Source organism: Metarhizium album, assembly GCF_000804445.1.
Source record: "Metarhizium album ARSEF 1941 chromosome Unknown scaffold_27, whole genome shotgun sequence".
In the NCBI taxonomy this organism is placed as follows: domain Eukaryota; kingdom Fungi; phylum Ascomycota; class Sordariomycetes; order Hypocreales; family Clavicipitaceae; genus Metarhizium; species Metarhizium album.
Window position 1 is genome coordinate 280,863 of NW_024467601.1, and position 19,356 is coordinate 300,218.

At 50.8% G+C, this 19,356-nt stretch overlaps 5 protein-coding genes across 5 annotated transcripts; 3 read left to right on the top strand and 2 right to left on the bottom strand.

The window, feature by feature from the left end:
* Positions 1–965: 965 nt before the first annotated feature.
* On the top strand, positions 966–3,756 carry MAM_07132 (Transcriptional activator protein acu-15; the record flags this gene model as incomplete). Its single annotated transcript, XM_040825930.1, has 4 exons — positions 966–1,476; positions 1,539–2,136; positions 2,193–2,550; positions 2,623–3,756. 4 exons carry the CDS (start codon positions 966–968, stop codon positions 3,754–3,756), a joined length of 2,601 nt encoding a protein of 866 aa, XP_040676149.1.
* A 911-nt stretch (positions 3,757–4,667) lies between these two features.
* On the top strand, positions 4,668–5,830 carry MAM_07133 (Transcriptional activator protein acu-15; the record flags this gene model as incomplete). The annotated part of the gene is made up of 4 exons (XM_040825931.1): positions 4,668–4,760; positions 4,847–5,096; positions 5,140–5,225; positions 5,303–5,830. 4 exons carry the CDS (start codon positions 4,668–4,670, stop codon positions 5,828–5,830), a joined length of 957 nt encoding a protein of 318 aa, XP_040676150.1.
* Positions 5,831–6,173: 343 nt separating this feature from the next.
* On the bottom strand, positions 6,174–8,247 carry MAM_07134 (Plus-3 like protein; the record flags this gene model as incomplete). Its single annotated transcript, XM_040825932.1, has 4 exons — positions 6,174–6,926; positions 6,987–7,123; positions 7,190–7,896; positions 8,072–8,247. 4 exons carry the CDS (start codon positions 8,245–8,247, stop codon positions 6,174–6,176), a joined length of 1,773 nt encoding a protein of 590 aa, XP_040676151.1.
* Positions 8,248–8,940: 693 nt separating this feature from the next.
* On the top strand, positions 8,941–9,743 carry MAM_07135 (demethoxyubiquinone hydroxylase; the record flags this gene model as incomplete). Its single annotated transcript, XM_040825933.1, has 2 exons — positions 8,941–9,132; positions 9,210–9,743. The coding sequence occupies 2 exons, from the start codon at positions 8,941–8,943 to the stop codon at positions 9,741–9,743; spliced, it is 726 nt and encodes a 241-aa protein (XP_040676152.1).
* Positions 9,744–10,232: 489 nt separating this feature from the next.
* MAM_07136 (Phospholipase D, eukaryota) lies at positions 10,233–15,266 on the bottom strand (the record flags this gene model as incomplete). Its single annotated transcript, XM_040825934.1, has 1 exon — positions 10,233–15,266. One exon carries the CDS (start codon positions 15,264–15,266, stop codon positions 10,233–10,235), a length of 5,034 nt encoding a protein of 1,677 aa, XP_040676153.1.
* Between the last annotated feature and the right edge of the window lie 4,090 nt (positions 15,267–19,356).

Sequence of the window (19,356 nt, forward strand, 5' to 3'; positions counted from 1 at the left end):
ATGAGGAGAACGAGCCAAAGCCACGTCGTGGTAGAGGCGGACGCGAGGCTGTTTTTCTTTTGATGGGAATGGCCGAAGACGCAGAGCCGCACTTCCCCGCCGCTCGTGGCTCAAGCAGAATCTGGTCCGTGGCACCTTCCCCGGATCGGGCAGCTAGCTTGGCTATAATAAGATGCAGAACAGAGGAAGGAGTCCTGGACAATGTGCCATGTGCTGCCGTACCTCCTACCGTAGCACGGTGGTACTACGGACCGTCGGACCGTCTGAGACCACGGCTGTAGCCTGTCGACATCTCGACGCCAACAAGAGGCGCTGGCTCACAAGCGGCCGGGCTCGAAACGGTCCCACCATGAATGAGCATGAGCATGAGCATGAGCAATGACATGACCATCCTGCCCCGGACATCTCCATAACTCTTCCCATTTCCATCAATTCGTCGTCCACTCCACAAATCCTTTCTCACGCCGTCCTTGCCCGGCCCGCTTCTACGTAACTTACTTATCCCGCGTTTTCTCTTCTTCTGCCCTGTTCCGATTCCCGACTTCACCAAACCTCCCCACTCTGGTATCGAGCACAGACACGCCAACTTGGCTCTTCTTCGGGTCTTCCGCCACTGACGCACTGACGAGGACGACCGACGTCACATCTGGAAAGTCGAGAGAGTCGAGACCGCGAGCACATCCTTTGCGAGATTTCAGAATCAAAGGGGCTCTCAAGCAAAGCAACAGGCGTCCGCCCGTGGTGGCGGCAGGGAGAACTGGCGTTGACTCGCCAATCAACGTTTCCCTCTGCGCGTACTCCCCAGCTTACACAGTCGCCGACCAGCGAGGGCCCAGCAACTCTCAGTCTCAGTCTGGGCAATTGCCATTGTCCATCATACATGATTTTGGCTGGCTTCTCATTCGATACAGCAGGAGTGCCTGCCGTTTGTAGTTCTGCAGAGTTCGTTCAACAAAATCGCCAAAATGCCAGGCATTCTGCCCATGAAGGTCATCAAGGTGGGCAACAGCGCTCAAAGCCGTATTGCCCAGGCCTGCGACCGTTGCCGCAGCAAGAAAATTCGTTGTGATGGCGTCCGTCCGACTTGTTCGCAGTGTGCCAATGTTGGTTTTGAATGCCGCACCAGCGACAAGCTGAGTCGCCGTGCTTTCCCCCGCGGATACACAGAATCTTTGGAGGAGCGAGTTCGGCAATTGGAAACCGAGGTTAGGGAGCTCAAAGACCTCTTGGACGAGAAGGACGAAAAGATAGATATGCTCTCCGCCGTGCATGGCAACCACCACCACCACCACCGCCGCCGCCAAGCGTCACTCTCGTCTGCCATCCGCACAGTACCTTCGCCCGACGCGTCCAAGGACAGTCCGGCATCTAATGCCAAGGGGGATACATTCCGCGTGCAAGGCTCGCCGTTGCTTTTTGGCGTCGAAAATTCAGATTCCTACTTCATGGGCCCGTCCAGTGGTCGTTCGTTCATCAGTACGCACATCTCCCAAGTCCGAGCTTCATTGTGATTGCGTCGACTAACAGTCTCCCAACAGCCTCCTTCAAGCAAAAACTTCGACAGAGCGGGAAATCGTGCAATGAATTCAACCCAGAAGCCTTTCTGCATGTTCAAGGATGCGCGCCATTGACGCAAGAGGAACCCAGCCCGGCCTCCCGTCTGCCTCCTCGCATCTTTTCTGATCGGTGTGTCAATGTCTACTTCCAAGAGTGGGCTCCGCTATTTCCAGTTTTGCACAAACCGACCTTTCTTCGCATATACGAAGAGTTCGTGGCCGATCCCGAAAAGCTCAAATGCCACCACAAAATGGCCCAGCTGCATCTTGTTTTCAGCATTGCTGGAGTTTCATCTGAACACCCCGACTCCTCACTACTGGCCGCCTGTGAGAAGCAATGGACCAAAGCGATCGAATCCGTGGTTCTGGAGAACACCATGGGCACGCTCCAGTGCTTTATTCTTGCGCTCTTGTACTGCGCCATCAGGGCAGATAATAAACGCGTCCAGCACTTCAAGGGCCTGGCTGTTGGGCTCTCGCACCGATTGGGGTTGCATCAGAACCAGAAGCGGTTTTCTTTCGGCGCTCTGACTCTGGAGACGAGGAAAAAAGTGTTTTGGTCTCTTTATACACTCGACTGGTACGTTGGCCCGCGTTTCAAGTCTCTCCCACCAGTCGTGTCTGACAACATGTTAGTTTTACTGCTGCTACTCTTGGGTTGCCAAAAATGCTCAAGGAGGTTGATGTCCACACCGAGTATCCATCCGATACAGATGATGAGTACATAACGGAGAAGGGGTTTCAACCGACATTGCCGGGAGAGCATACCCGACTTTCCAGCGCCTTGGCTCTATTTCGGGCGACCCGTATCATGGCGGCAGTTTTGGAAAAGAACTATCCTGCCGTGGCTAACCACGAGCTCTCTTTGCAACAAATGGCTACCCTGGATGCGGACCTTGATGCTTGGTACGACGACTTACCAGCGCATCTACGACTGAACTTCTCTCAGGATAAGCCATCAACGGACGTGACTGGAAGCAGATCTCCCATTCTGGTAGGTTTTTCTTTTTCTTCTCCGGTCTTCTGCTGGGACGGCCACTAACTAGACCACGGCACTGTTTTGCAGGCGTTGGCATACTATTATATCCGAACCCTGATCTATCGTCCCGCTGTTGGCTCCAGTCTTGGTCCGAAGGCCGCACCGGCCATGATTTCCATTGCGGATTCCAGCAAGCGAATCATTCAAATTATCCAGCTGCTCGAGGAGAGAAACATGAGCTTTTCGTTCTGTCTCAATAAATTTGACCTTCTGGCTCTCTGCGGCCTGACGCTTCTCTACCAGGTCGTCGACCTGAAGGCGGATAGCAAATTGAGCCGCGACATTGAGAAACTGGTCAACTTTGCAATCAAATCGATGAATCACGCCAAGGCGCCAGGATGCATCGACCTAGCCCGGATCGCAGGTAATTTTATTCGCGTTGACGAACATCCAAGCCCTCTTCCACCCCTAGCAACAATGGCGCCGTCATCACAGCGTTCATCATCCGAAGGCTCCAAGAAGAAGCCAGACCTTGAAGAAGAGCATGGCGGAAAGTGCCGCATGGCCGTGGCCGACGTGCATGTTGCGGAGCCCGACTTCTACCCTCGATTGCGGCAGTCTCTGGATGGTGCCACCTCTTCTGAGACATGGAGAAACCACCAAGGCCGCCGCTTGTCATTATCACAGCCGAGCAGCGTCAGCAATAACGTTCCGATATCCCGCGTCATTCCCAATCTTGATTACTTGTCTCTAAACAACACTCCGTCTCACACTGGTCCGTCTTCACAGGGTGGGAAATACCACATGCAGGCGTCGGGATTGCCAGCGTCGCCCTCTAGCCAGCTGACGGGTAGTGCCGACCCTGCGGCAAAGATGGCGGTCGTATGCAACTCTGAATGGGAGGCACTCCTCGGATCAATGGACAACAATGTCTACGACGCCATCTATGGTGGAGCAAGTCTCCCTAGCGAGGCAATGCCTGCGAACCCGAACAGTGCTGGTTGGTCGCCAGACTCTTGGGACATGAACAGCACCGACGTTGGTGATTCTGGACGGAATCCGCAGCCTCCACAAAGTGTGCTGAGCATGAGTGACGACAGCTTGAGCTCGGGCGAAGAAGTTGCGCCGTCAGAGTTGGGCCTGAGCGTGGGAAGCGCAGAATTCAATGAATTGCACATGCCAGCAGCTTTTGCCTTTGACCTTGAGAGTTTTTCTGTGTGACAAAATCCGAGGTGTTGCGTGTCCGCGGTCAGGATTTGATTTCGTCGTTGGGCATGATGGCGTTCAGGAGGAGCTGACGACGTGACGAGTAAACAATGTTCTTTTCTTTATTATTTTTTCTTTTTTTTTCCCACCTACAACGAACTCGGGGTCTTCTGCCACAGGATCCGATGAGACATGACTCATCAACTAACGGGGATGTTTGAATACTCTGAGCGGCGTATACATGTATGTATTTATGTTGTATTTATTTATATCTTGATGTACCGGACGGATAAAACTGGGGTAGTATTTGTGTGTAAACAGCCACTCTCTCCATTGTTGCGCCCATCAGATGCAAATCCGCCCACGCCATGCCAAATCTCTGACCGTCACGACTCAAGATGGATGCAAATTGCCAAAAACAGCAACATCAGCGACGCCCCATCCTTTCATCCTTCGACATTACTACAGTGGGCCGCAACCCGCAACCTCTCGCTCATCTTCCATTTACGTATTAGAAAGGCGGCACAACTTGCATCCGCCGTCCTCGTCCTGTCAACCACGCCATCGGCGCGATCCCACAGCTTCCCTGCCTCCAAACGCCGTCTTTGCAGCCGCTCGATCCGACACCGACACCGACACCGAAACCGAAACCGCCCGCTCGGGGACGTCGCAGGCCACACATTGCTGTAGCCAAAGATGGCGGATGAGAAGGCAGCGCCGTTGCCTGGAGACGGGGACGACGTGTCGTGGGACATCCCAGACGGTACTACAGACATGCAAAACAGAACGCACAGAGTCCACGGTCTGCTGACTCGGAACCCAAAGCGCCATGGACGACCGCCCTCCCGTCCAAGCGGGATCCTGCGCGACTCCTCCCACAGGCCATAGCACACAGAGGGTATAAAGCGTCGTGGCCAGAGAACACCATGGGTGCCTTCAAAGGCGCCGTCGAGGTCGGCGCGCATGCCATCGAGACGGACGTGCACCTGTCGAGGGACGGCGTGGCCGTGCTGTCGCACGTGAGTTTCCTCGACGCGGGAATCCGGCCACCGACATCAGGGTGTCGGATGTGTCGCCTCGGCCCACGGCGCTGAATCTAGTCCAGGACGCGACTCTCGCTCGGTGCTTCGGCATAGACAAGAAGCTAGCCGACTGCGACTGGGAATACCTGTCGACCGTCGAGACCCTCCGCGAGCCGAAGCAAGGCCTTGCCCGGCTGCAGGACCTCCTGGAGTGGCTCGTCGAAGAAGACAGGCTGCGAGACGGCGAGCACAACCGCCATCGGCCCTGGGTCCTGCTCGACATCAAGGTCCCGTCGCTCCGCCCCAAACCCAAGCCTCGCAGCGGCAAGACACGTCTGACGGCGCAGAAACAAGCAGCTCGACGACGACCCCCAAGACCTGTTGGACGCCATCAGCGGCGCCGTCGCCCGGGTGCCACCCTCGACGCCGTGGCAGAGGCGCATCGTCCTCGGATGCTGGAACGTAGGTCTCGCCTCGACCCTCCCCGCCCCCGCGGGGACGCTTGCAAGCATGCTAAAGGGACGTGAAAACGCACGCAGGCGTCGGTCCTCGAGGCCTCGCGCAGGACCCTGCCCGACTACGCCGTCGCCCACATCGGCTTCTCGCTCTCCTACGCGCGGCACTTCCTGCCCACGCCCAACGCGGGCTTCGACATGGCCTTGCACACGCTCGCGCGCCCCTGCCAGGGCGGCCGGTTCATGAGAGACGTGCGCGCCGCGCGCCGCCCGCTGTGGGCGTGGACCGTGAACCACCCGCGCTGGATGCGGTGGTGCGTCGAGCGCAACGAGTCGCCGCGCGGGGGGGCCGGCGCCGGCGGCAGCGCCTTGATGGACGGCGTCGTGACGGACGACCCGGGGCTGTACCTCGACGTGTGCCGGCGCTACGAGGACGAGGTGGACGGTGCGTTGACACGCGACCGCACCTCGTTCGGGCACGCGCTCGCGCTGGCCTGGGACATGCTCACCAGGCACGTCGTCGCCAAGCTTGTCTTCTGGTACCGGAGGCATGTGCTGGGCAAGTTGGACGACTTGGACCCCCAGACGAGGAGACGGATAAAGAGGGACTGAGTAGACGACGGCGGCGACGACGGCGACGACGGCGACGTCTGTACACGCCCGGGGCCCTGGGCAGTCTTTGGCCGCGGAGCAGACGCCCCCTGTTTTCCCTCTTGCCCAGGCGGATGGATGATGACGGGTCGCGACACAACGTCAACTACGTAGTTCAACTGTCCACGCTCCAATAGAAAGGCATCTATTTTATTTCCGGCGAAGCGGGTAATGTGTCATCTTGCCATGGTCTTGTTGCTCGATATCCCCGTCCACGCAATGCTTTGTCCAAAACGCCCATCAATGCACCCGTGCCTGCCCGAAATTACCAACTTGACCAGCCAAGCCGCGACGGATGCGTCGTCTAAATCTCCACGTCAATGTCCAGATCCAACGCGCCAATGACATCGTCGTCCATGAGCGGCTTATGGATCCCCGGCACTCCGTTGCTCTCCGAGTACTTCTTCTCCTGTAACCTTGCAAGGTGAGACATCATCTCGGGCTTCGTAGCGGCCACCTTGGGCGTGCCGTTTGCCGGCGTGCCGACCTCGCTTCCGTTGGCAGACGGCTTCTGCGACGCGTCGTTGACATCATGCACAAACTTGGCCTTGGTCCGGAGACGCCGCGACGGATCCTCGGCCACCTGCTCGCCCCGCTTAAGGGCCATTTCCATCTCGCGAGACCTGGCCTTCTCCTTGAGCTGGGCCCTGCGGACGAGCTCGGCGTTCATCCGTCTGTTTTCGCGGTTGCGCTCCGCCAGGCGGTCCTGCTCCGTGGCGGCCCGGGGTCCGTCCATGTTCTTTGACGAGCCGAGGCTCGTCCGGAACGCTAAGCGCTGCGTGCCGAGCTGCTCGAGCTCTTCCTGGAGTTCCTGCGCCTTGGTTTCGTCACCGCGAGCCACGGCCTCGTCTAGCAGCTTGCCGACGCGCTCCCTTTCGGCGGGGTCGAATCGGCGCTTGAGCTCGTTCCTCTTGGCCAGCCGAGTCTTGATCTCCTCGCCCGTCCACTTGTGGTTGATCAAGTTGTTGATTTCGTCAATCTTGTCCGTGAGATGGGCCTTGGTGGGCAGTTTGACGTTCTCGTTGGCGCACGTCACCTGGTAACGGTTGAGCTCGGTCTGCGCGAGTGGTTAGAAGCTTTCCCCCGCCCGTGCAGGCCGGTCGCGGGTCGCACTCACGTCGGTAAACTTGCCGCTCGACGCGGCGATGAAGGGGAATTCCTTGACTGCCTTGCCGTGCGCGGCCTTGACGTACTGGTCGGTGACGAAGGGCCCCTGTGGCCCGCTGAGGGCGTACGGCCGGCTGGTGGTGAAGCCTGCGCGCATGTCACGTCTGGTTAGCGGCCTGACGTCCCTGCCGTCGTGCCGGTGCAGCTACTCACCCTTGATGGCGGCCATGCGATATTGCTCAACTCCAGTCTCGGGGTGAGGGCCCAGAGCAATTCGGATGTAGCAGCCGACGATGGCGGCCTCGAACCCTGGTGTGAAGCAGACCTGAGCAAACTCGTTTCTGCCAAGTCGCACACGCTCAAAGTCCTTGAGCTCAGCAGCTGGCGCTTCCTTCTCTTGCTCCTTCTCCGGCGTCCGAGACCTGGCGCGGCCAAAATCATCACCACTGCCCTCATCATCCGAAGCTCGTCGTGTAGGGGAATAAGCTCGTCCGCGCGTCTGGTCTTCCTTGCGCTTCGCCTTCTCGGCGCGGGCTCGGCGGAGAGAGTCCATGGCGGACTCGTTGCCTTTGCCGGTACGCTGCCGTGAAGCCCTTCGTTGGCCGTCCTCCAACTCTGCAGTGTCGGCGCTGCGCTTCTTCTTGACATTCCTGCGCTCCGTTTCCTCAATCATTTGTCTGAGGCGACGTCTCTGTCGCTGGCGCTCGACCTCGTCCATACGTTCCGCGAGAATACGTTCCCGGTCAACTTCACGCATGGCCATGATTTCGGCCTTTTCCGCCTCGCTCGTAAACTTGCCGTCCACGGGGTATTTATCATCCTCATCGGTAGCGCCGCCCCTCGGCGCGGGTTCAGCATCTGAGTCGGATTCGTCCATGGGTGCTGATTCCAGCGAATTTGGTGATGAAGGGGCCGAGGATCTGACAAACGGGAGCGGCCGTTGAGCCGTCAGCAATAGATTCACGGGCGGCGACAAACGAGGGCAGCGCGCGAGGGACAATCGCCATAGTTGACTGTGCTCAATGCGCTTCATAGCCCCGACCCCCAGCTCGGACCCGTCTCCATCATGCAAACATGTGGATGGGGAGTGCTTACGCTTCGCCTTCTTCCTCAGACTCGTCCTGCCTCGCATGCCGTTTTGACTTGTTCGATTTGCCAGCATCGTTTTTGGAGCGACGCGGCGACTCTGAGCCACCGCGGCCGCGGGCGGAGCCCTCGTCTTCGGAGTCGCCACCCGCAAGGGCCAGGAGCTCGTCCTCGATGTCAGACATGATGGTGTCGCGAGGTCGTGATGAACGATTTCAGCGGCCAGTGTTCAACGACGACGATCTCCTGTCGAGTTCGCGAGGCTACTGGCAGGATCGGCAACTCAGGACCAATCGTGTGGAGACAGATCAAGTCGACAGGGAGGCCGGAACCGCCTGATGTAGGAAGTCGAGGATGGCGGCGCAGAAACAATGGTGAGGGAGGATTGACAATGGGAAAGGCGAACAAGAGCAAGCCGAAGTCTGGGTCGTCGCCGCAGCACTTTGACGGTCATATCGGCTCGGCGCCTCCCATTGGGCCGCAGCGGCACTGCAAGCATGCAGTGGCGGCAAATCAATTTTCCGGCCGCCGTGCACTCGTCATAATAGTTAAGGCCACACTCACCATGGGCCGCCGTTAATCGATCATGAGTCTGGATGATAGAAAGTGTCAACCGCATCTGTATCTCCTTCATTACACGCCCAGCTACCTTGGTGACTGCCAGCTAGCCTCCAGGTGCTAGCAGAAAAGATGCTTGCGCCTCCAGCATAGAGGCCAATACTCCAAGCATCCGCCCAATTCGGCGCTCACCCGACGCACCTTCCAAATCCGCTCGGCGTCATCGGCGTCTCCATCACATTCAACACCATCGACACCTTGGACACACTCGACACACTCGACATACCAAGAAACAAACCCAACTGCTCAAGCCACCCGGCATGGCCTCAACACAATGCCTGTGCAAGCCCACACGAGGCCTCACCTCTCCCAGACTCCTCCTCGGTCCCCGTCTCCGCCGCGCAATCTCAACCACCCGTTGTTCCCTCGCGCAAGCCTCGCGCGAACCAGGCTCCCACGCAAGCCCACGCAAACCGCTGACTCGCGAACAACGCGATCTCCTCTCCTCCGCTGTGCGTCCCGCCTCCCCGGCAGTCTCTGATCCCGCGTCCGCGCGAGAAACGCAAAAGACGCGCTGACAACCCCGCAGCTCCGCGTCAACCAAGCGGGCGAACTGGCCGCCACGCTCATCTACAAAGCCCAGACGCCGCTCGTCGTCCGCCAACATCCCCATCTCCGGCCGCTCATGGCGCACATGTACGACCAGGAAGCCGGGCACTTGGCGACGTTCAATGACCTCATCCACAAGCACCGCGTGCGTCCTACGGCCCTGTACCCGCTCTGGTCCGTCCTCGCCACGGGCCTAGGCTGGTCCACTGCCATGATGGGTCGCGAGGCGGCAATGGCGTGTACGGAGGCGGTAGAGACCGAGATCGGCGATCACTACAATAACCAAATTCGGGAGATGCTGGCCATGATTGCGCAGTGGGAGGCGGAGGGTTACCAAGTCAGCGCCGAGATCGGGGAGCTGGTCAAGACGTTGAGGAGGATACGGGACGAGGAGTTGGAGCATTTGGACCACGCCGTCGAGCATGACGCCAAGAAGGCAGAGCCGCATTGGCTGTTGACCGGGGTGATAAGAGCGGGTTGTAGGGGAGCCATTTGGGTCAGTGAGCGAGTTTGATGTGAAACGTCCAGGTAACCGCTGCCCTTTGAATGTGGCGCATTGACAAGCCGAATTTCGAGGTGCACGACACTGGCGTGTAAAAAAGTAATAAAAGTCCCATTTTGATTACCATCAGCTCTATGTAATGAAATATGTAGAAAATTAGGTTCGCTGTGCTTTCCTGTGTACTTCAGGGCGGGGACAAAACAAAAGGGACTTTAAAACGCCGTGTGAATGCTGTATTGGAGGGTCAAGGAAAAAAAAAAAAAAGAAAGACAGACAAAGGGAGGGGTAGAGAGGGAGAGAGAGAGTATGCCGAGTTCTTTCTAAGCAGCACAAGACAAAACTCCTTTCGCAATGCAAACCAATGTCTGGGTGTCTGTATTCCCGTCTCCGTAGATTAAAACGTCTCCATCGCGATCCTGTCGGGCCGTACCCCGTACTAGTCGCTACGCACGACGTGGTCAGAACATCATGTAGAATCAAGACAAAGTGAGGGCCAACTTACTAGATTGACAACGGAGCAACGCCATCTACCTGGTAACCCCAGTTTCCATTCTGCTCCTCCGTCACCAACCAGTCGTACGGAAAGTGGACAATGTTGCCTTGTATCAACTTCAGCAGCTCTTCGGCATCAGCTCTGGAAGGCATGTCTTCGAGGGAGAATCCCCGGCGGCTCCCTTTCGTGTTGGCACGGCGACGCCTTTTGACGGAGCCGGACTGAGTTTGCGTCGGAATATGGGGCGTCTCCCGCGAGTGCGGCTTATCCAATGTAGCAAAGGCTGTCTTGCGATCCGTATTCTTGCTATACTGCGGTCCCGGAAGCTTAGCAGGGGGTGCCCCTGGTGCAGGAACTCCCGCGTGGCCATTTGCTACCGTCGTTGACGGAGCGTCCGCAATCTTTTCGGCTCCTTGAACGGGATTTGAATTGAGCGGACCAATGTTTGGTTGAACCGGCTCCATGGGGTTTTCATTTAGCTCCTCAGCATCGCCATTTCGCGCCAGCGCCATCGCCATCTTCAGTTTACTTATGTCTGGCTTAAGCGGTGGAAGCTTCTCAGTTATCGTCTCTTCAACGGCGGCCACAATTGCTTCAGGACCAGGCGCTCCGATGCCCGCTCCGGCAGCGGTAGGGCCAGCTTGGTTATTGGTTTCGGCTTTGGACTCGGACTCCTCTCCGCTAAGCTTGCCTTCCATGCTCGCGCGGAAACGCATTCCGTAATCCACGTACTCGCGATACTCATGCCAAGTCTTGACTTCGGAATCTGGCATACACCGGAAAACTCTTCGGTAAATTTTGGTGTTGTTATTGGCCACGCGATTCCAAACATTACTGATAAAGGCAGGGAGGAGGGGATCCCGCATGCAGTCTTTGGAGATGTCCGCAGGTGTAATATCCGCAGCCATGGGGTGGAAAGCGCCGCTCTTTGGACGACCGGTTGTAGGATCGATGTGCACCGCGGGGCCACCGATATCAGTGTCATCAACAATCGGGAGAGGTGGTAGCTGGGCGGGTCGAAGGAGACCAAGCTGTTCTGTCGTGCGTCGGTTCATTGCTGGCATGGGTGGAAGATCCCTGGGTCCGGAACCGTCATTGCCGACGTGTCGAATGTCGGGTACGATATTGAGCTCATGAGGTGGCTTCGGATGATGGACGGTTCCCTTGCCCTCGGTATCCATGTCATCTACCAATACTTCACGTCCGCCAACAATGATAGAGTCGCGACCTTCATCCAGACCTGTCTGCTCTGCGACCTTCCACTGGTCCTGGCCGTATCCAGAAACGTCTAATCGCTGCTTCTTCTTCTGTTGCGGACTCATACCAACGACAGCCCCCTCGGCCTTCCTAGACGTCGCCTCCGACTCCGACTCTGACTCTGAAGATGGCAAAGAAACGTCCTGAAGAGCCTTGGCTTGTTCCATGCCCAGCTCGTAGTTGAAACTTCTGTGACGGAGGCTCGGAAGACTATCCCGCCGAGCTTTGCTTGACCCAATACCGACATCAGCACTTTCTTCGCGATAGATCTCCTCCATCTCCCTCTCGAACACGTCGTGGTCCAGCTCTTGCTGGCGTTCCTGCTCCAGAATCTCGTCGACATCCAGGCCCAGATGTTCCCGCATCAGGCGCAACCGAAGGGTATGCGCGAATCTTCCAACTTGATAGGGCTTTCCAGCCATGGACGATGCAATCATCTCGGAGTCGCGGACGATGGCAGCGCATTCAGAGTCTCGCGTGCCAAGCATCGAACGCTCATTGATATTAGCGGATCCAATCAGAGCCACTCGGTCGTCGACAATGATGGTCTTGGCATGAATGTAGAGCTGCTCCGTCACGAGAGCGTCGTTGCTCATCACACCCCACTGGCGCAAGCAGTAAAAGCCGATGTAATCCTCTGGGTCGATGTCTCGCGCGCGGAGCCGTCCGAATATGGACTGCTCTCCACGGCAAATACTCTTATATTGGCACATGAGAATTAGTCTGACGCTGGTTCCTTCTTGTTCATCCACAGTGTTCTGGAATCCAGGCATCAGAGGGATCATGATGGCACAGCGCCAGTCTTCTTGCTTGTCGTGGGCACGAATGATGCGCTCGACCAGAGCATCACCAATGCGATTGACAATCTTGGTGTTGTACGCTTCTGTACTTGTGATGAAGAACTGATTCTCCATGTAGATGAAATGCTCGGAGTCTTCAATCATCTTGATGTAGGCATTCTGAATGCTGTGCTCTGTGTCGTCCGTTCCAAGAGACCACGTGGATGCAGAACGAAGCATCTGAACCTCGCACGTTCCGGTCAAGCCAAGGGCTTCCAACTCGTCTAATTTGGCATCCGGCGGAGGCAGCAAGAACGGCAGAGGTCGAGTTGGCTTTCGTCCACGGCGGAGGTAGTTCCATCGCTGGACAAAATGACGAGTCAAATCTCTCGCTGGTTGCCCTACAACCTGCATAGAAACGTCATGCCACGGCATTCGAGGGACCTTGCTGCGGTCGTACATTTCTTCGTATGGCTCGTTGAGTCTGAAAAAATCCTGAACTCTGGGGTTTGAGTAGTCCTTTCCAGGGAAGAGTTGGCAGTGCTCTGCGTCCTTTGGTTGCTCCGTCATCTCAAATCCAGTAGGTTTGTCGTCAACGATGGGGTGCTGGGGGCAGTCCCAACGGCCAAAGCACAAGTCGACACCGCCAAGGAAGGCCACGTCGTGGTCAACGACACAAATCTTCTCATGATGCGCAAAGAAAAATTGGTTCTTCTTGAATTGGTTAGGCGATCGTTGTACAAAGATGTTCGGATGTAGGTTCAACAGCGAGAATTTGGTGTATTCGGAGTCGATGGGAATGGCGGCTTCGACGTTGCGGTAGATGATGATGAAAATCTTGACGCCCTCCCTGGCTTTCTTCTGCAACAGTCGGTCGAGCCGCCACTTTTGGCTGATACACGCAGGTCGGCGCATGTAGAGTTCGGGACTCAGCCACCAGTCATGAATGTAAATGACATCCCGGGCCATGTTAATTGCCCGGGATACATTCCACATGTAATCCCTGCCATCTACAAGCCACTGTGCGAAGACTCCATTTCGTACGGGCGCGAAACTGCCGAATCGCTTCTTCTCATACCAAGCGGTCCGTTTGAGCATTTCATTGATTGAATCTTCAAACTGTTTCATGACGGACTGATACCTTGAAAACAGGCGTACCTTGCGCTCGGATGTGTGCAGCGTCAGAGTGTGGTGCGTTTTGGGGGGTGCTTCAACGGTGAGGTCGATTTCCTTTGTCTTGTCTTTTGAGCCAATCTGTTGAAGGGCATTCTTCTTGGAGCTGATGCTAAATTTGGAGTCGACCAGGTACACGTCGTAAATATTCATGTTTTCTGGCGACTCAACACAAACTATATAGCTCTGGCGAACCAAGAACCATTTGCGGCTATGGCGAGCAATCACTTTTGCCGGGGTTAGAACTCGGCGGAAATCAAGTCCCTTTGATGACTGGATATGCAGATATCCCTCTTTCCCATGGTAGCTGCCCTCTGCGGCGAGACGGACACCAAGAGCAGACAGCTCCAGAAATCGACAGAGGCGGTTGCTGTCAGCTCTGAACATGAGCCATCTTATCATTTCTGATAGGTATTTTTCTAGTATCCGTCTTTGCTTCTCCACGTAGCGTTGTCTGCGGATTGCCATGTCGGTAGCTTGAGCGGTGCCTTCAGCATTCGACATCTCCCCGGGGTCCGTAAATCCAGTCGAACGTCTTCTCATGCCCCATAAATTGACACGCGACTTTTTCCTCCTCGGTTGGGGCCGTTCGTCATGCGTGCCGTCGCCGTGATTCTCAGGGGCGGTCGCCTCTCCTCCTGTCCCTTCTCCGGCAGTCTCGTCGCCGCGAACACTGGCTCGATCATCCTCATCACTGTCATCATCTTTGTTTCGAGCTCGGCGCAGATATGGGAAGGCTGTGTATGGGAACTTGGGCTGCTTGGGACGGCCTCCAGGATCACGGCCAAGCATATACTTATCATTGTTGAGAGCAAATTTATACCTGAAGTGGAGATTATAGATGTCTCTGATGGTTCGGATCACTGTCCATCCCATTCGGCTCGGGCCACTGCCGTATTCCAGTTCGATGGTGAAAACCCAGTGTCTGTCCTTGTCGTCATCCGGTATTGGGGAACTGTCTTTAATTTTGAGCTTCAATTGTTCGAGGAGAACAGGGATCCTCTTATTCCCGTGTTCGTCCCTTTGAATCATACTAGCAAGCATCAAGACCGCTGGCGCACCAGCTCTAAGCTCTGCCATCAGTTCTGCGGATTTAAAATAGTCAAACCGGTCTTCTTTCTTCTGCCGCAGGAGCTTCAATGTACTCTTTACCTGCTTCCACTTCTGTGCACCAAAGTTGGAAGCTCGCTCGGGATTGAAGAATGGTCGACGAGGCGTCATAGCATCACCATCGGAGACTCCGCCTCCACCAAATACAGTGATTCGCCGCAAATGGCCATTACGGCGACCTACGACGGCAGAACTTTCCACGTCGTTCAGGTCATCACCTTCGCCAGGCGGCCGCGTTGTTGTGCCCATAAACGAGTGACCGCGCCGGAAAGATCGTCGCTTAGGGTTGCCCCTAGTATCCCCTTCTGACAGTACTTGCTCACCATTTTCGGTAGCGATGGAGGTATCCGGCATACTAGCTCTTCGCCGGAGTAGTCGGTTATATGCCCCCCAGGTGTCCACATCGCTTGCGAAGCGACTTGGTGTGGATGGCGTCGACAGATGACCCTTTGTGAATCGCTTCATTCTCCGCTTCTTCTTCCTTCGGCCGTCATTTCCTGGCATAGCTGATTCATCAGCAGTCTCTTCTACGTCAGCATCGGCGTCAGCATCGGCGTCAGCGTCAGACCGCTCCTCAGTAACAATATTGGGAAGCCGAGTGCCGAAGCGTGTTGAGGTAGGAGAGTTGGCAGCGGATTGAGGCCCAGGCTCGGCAAACGGTGCAACGGGCGATTTCAGCGACGGGGTAGTAGGCGAGGTGGCCAAGGCCTTGATCTTGGACATGATAGACAAGCTTTTCTGTCTTCCAGGGGTTTCTGGCTCATCACATGAGCCTTGGCGGCTGTGACCTCCCGCAGAGAGCAGCTGAGGGTCTTGTCTCGCAAACTGGACGCTTCTTCTCCCGACCGCGGCAGAGCCATCATGGTCCCCCGAGGAAGCGTTGCAGGGAATTCCGACATTATGCTCCGCGTCATCATGGGATGATTGAGATCTCTTCTGGTCCACCTGACCAGGTGCCACCTCGTTTCGATTTCCTAAAGGAGACACATCTTGGTGCTGTTTCCCTTCGTTCCAATAATCTGGCGCCTCTGTATTTAGCCTTGTGTTCTCAGAGTCCTCTGTCGGATACGTCGATACGGGTTGCAGGCGGATCTGTGGGTTGGAGGGCAACCGAGTACGAGAGCGGGATTCGGCATTTGAGATAGTTGTGCTCATGGGAGATACCGGGACCTCCCGATGGTGTTTTTTTGCCATTGATGGCCGCAGAGCTCGTCCCTTCGCCTTGGGATGTTGGTGTGGCCGAATATGGATCGACAAGCATATGTGGAAATGCTGGTGTTGAGATGTTAGATGCGCCTGGTTGAAACAGCGCCCCCACGACACATTCTAGGAGGTTATAACGTTGAGGACCATGCAGTCGATACGGATCGGTTGGATCAACCGGCGGTAAATTTGACGTCCGAACCATCAACAGAGCGACTATGGTCCAACGGGAAAGAGAAGCGTGCCCCAGGCGACGATGGGTGATGTTAGAAGCTGTGCTCGCGTATGCTGTATGGGATTCCAGAACGGCTTCAGCAATGCCTTGGCCACATTGACGAACATTGGACGCGGCGACGGGCAGCGACACGCTCGAAGAGTCAAGTGGTCGTGCACGTGGCTTTGGGAACGGCAAATGATTGTTCTGGGGCGGGATGAAGCGATGATGCAGTGACCCTGAAGTCAAGTCAAGCGGCAGAACCGGGCTGCAGAACTGCAGCGGCGGTACGGAGTAGCCCCACTCGAGTCTGGTCACTGGTGCATGCTCGCCCACACAGCAACGCCCAGGTACGCAGGTCCTCCCTATTAATAGTAAACTAGCTCTATAACGATATCCTTTGTAATTCTTTTTTTATAATTATAAGGCAACTATTATTAAGATATAACTATTATAGAGCTTATACCTTTAATTAAATTTACTAGGAAATTATACTTGAAGATATTATAAAGTATATATTAAGAGATTATTATTTCTTTGCTGCCTCGCAAGCTTCCTGCTAATTGTTAATTTAGTTATTAAGGCTCTTATTAATACGCTTAAAAAAGAGCTCTCGTCAACGCGCTTAAAAGAGCTTAATTAGGTTATTAAGGTTGTTGTTATTAGAGGCGTTATTGTAGTAATATTAAAGGAAGAAAAACACGTTAAAGGCGGCGAAATTTAGCTCTTGCAGTAAGAGCTTAATAATAATAAAAACACTAAAATATATAGTAACTAAGTAAAAAGTTAATAATATTATAAGTAATATAACTATAATAATTTACTAGGGAAAAACCTTAGATAACTATAAACTATTATAAAAACCTAAATATCGCTAAAATACAAGATTATTATAAATATAGTTTACTATACTAAGTACTTTGTACGCTAGTAAGACTGAAAGGCTAAGAGCTAATCTAAGAGGGTGTTACGTTACGTAATAAGCACAATTATATATATATTAACGCCCACTAGAGGGCTATAACTAGCTTAATTAATCTTATTTCCTTATATAGATATTTAACTAGATAAAAGTTCTTCTAATTAATAAGGCTCTTTAAGGTATATAAAACCTTTATATTTATCTTTATCTTTAATATTAGCGGAAAATCGCAAGGTTAACTGTTAGCGGCAGATACTGCCTACTATAAAAAACGCCTATAAAAACAAGAGAAATAGCTATAATATACAAATTACCTATAAGAAACATTTGCATATATTTTGTATATAAGAATTTAATATACTTTATGTCTATATTTCTTTATATATATAAATAAAGTTAAAAAAGAAATACTAGCTAGAATTTAATAAAAAGACTAATAAGCTATAAAGGCTAATCTACTTTATAGTAGAAAAGTAGCTATAAAAGTTATTTTTAGCCTTTTGTAATAGTAGCTTAAGTTCTAAGTTACAGTAAGTCTGTTTCTTAGGAAGTAAGTTAGGTTAAGCGTTACTAAGTAATAATATAAGTAGTATAATAATAAGGCTGTTAAGAGTATAACTCTTAATAGTAAAACTATTGCTTAAATTAATTAATAGAGAACTAGACTATTTACTATAGTAGGATACCTTCTTCTTAAGTACTTATCTATTTCTTTATTATAAACTAATAATTACTCTAATTATTTATCTATTTATTAATTCCTAACTTATAGTAATGAATAAGTAATTTAATAATTACTTAGCTTATAGTAATTAATAGGTAATTTATTAATTACTTTATAATTATATAACTTAGTATATAACGTCTTAGTTCTCTCTTATTATAGCTATATCTTCTCTAGTGCAGCCTAGTTCTTTCTATGTTTAGTAATATTTATAATATTATACTTCTTCTCTATTAGTTTTATCCTTAAGGCTATTAAAGCAGGCTGTCTAAGGTCCTAGAGTAACTTTCTTCTTTTATTATTATATACTATTATGCCTACTAATTATATTATTAAGTAAAAGTTAAAGGCTTTTAAGGCATTAGTTTTTTATTATAATAATCTTCTAGTAGCTATTCTTATAAGTTCTTTTCTTCTAACTATACTATTTTATTCTGCTTATAAAAGCTATAGTATTCTTAAATATTAAGTTTCTTCTTTTAACTCCTCTTAATATATAAAGTATATTTATTTAAACTTATTATAATATAATATTTAGAGAGTATTTTCTACTTAGTTATAAAATATTATATTTTAATATATTAAGTTAGAGCGTAAGCTAGAAGAGGCAGAAGAGAAAGTTCTCTGTCTTTAAAAGCAAAAGAAATTATAGTTTAAGAAAATAATATATATAGTTATATATAGTATTAATAATATTAAAGAGTTAGAATATATAGAGTATAAAGAAGCTAAATAGCTTTAAAAAATACTAGTATTCTTTCTACTTCTTTAAATAATTTAAATTCTATATTAGTTTATTTCTTAAATACTAAGTTTAATATTAAGTTATTTATAAATAAAGTATACTTTATATCTCTTCTCTAAAATTAGCGCTAGTGATTTCTTTTTATCTATATAGTGCTTTATTTAGTTCTACAAAAATATTTATTTCTATTATAAGTATTTCTATATCTCTATAATTTTTACTATATATACTATAGCTACTAGTGTATATATATTATATACTATATATATTTTAATAATAGAGTTATATTTATAATTTGCTCTAAATAGTAATATCTTTGTATTATTAATCTTAGAGCTATTATAAGCTTATTATACTAGTAGTAGCTATTCTACTTAATTATTTTATTAGTAGTTTATATAGCTTTATAAATACTATTTAAGTATCTAGTTTAGTATTTTTATTTATCTATTTAATTATAAGTAGAATACTATTAATAAGCTCTATTTAACTTTTATAGTTTCTATAAAGTATTTCTAAAAGTTTAATATAAATAATTTATCTTAATTTAATATAAGCTTTATTAGTAATTTATATTATATAATAACTATTTTAAAGAATATATATACTAAGTCCTTTATATTACTTAATTTTATATAAGAAATATAATAAGCATACTTTATAAGTTTGTCTACTATAACTAGAATGCTATTATAAGTTACTTTTATTATAAGTTCTTTTAACTTCAGTAGTGTAGTTTAATAATAAAGTCTATAGTAATAGTTTGCTATACTTTATTTAGTAGTAATATTAGTTATAATTCTCTATATAGTATATATTATGCTGCTTTTGCTTTATTATATATATTATATTTCTTAATAACTTCTTATACTATTTTTCTGCTTTCTAGGAAATTATATAATTATTTTAATTAGTTAAGAGTCTTCTCTATACTTTAATATCTATATAGTAAGTATTTATATATTTTCTTAATAAGCTGCTCTTAAAGTATACTAGAAATATACT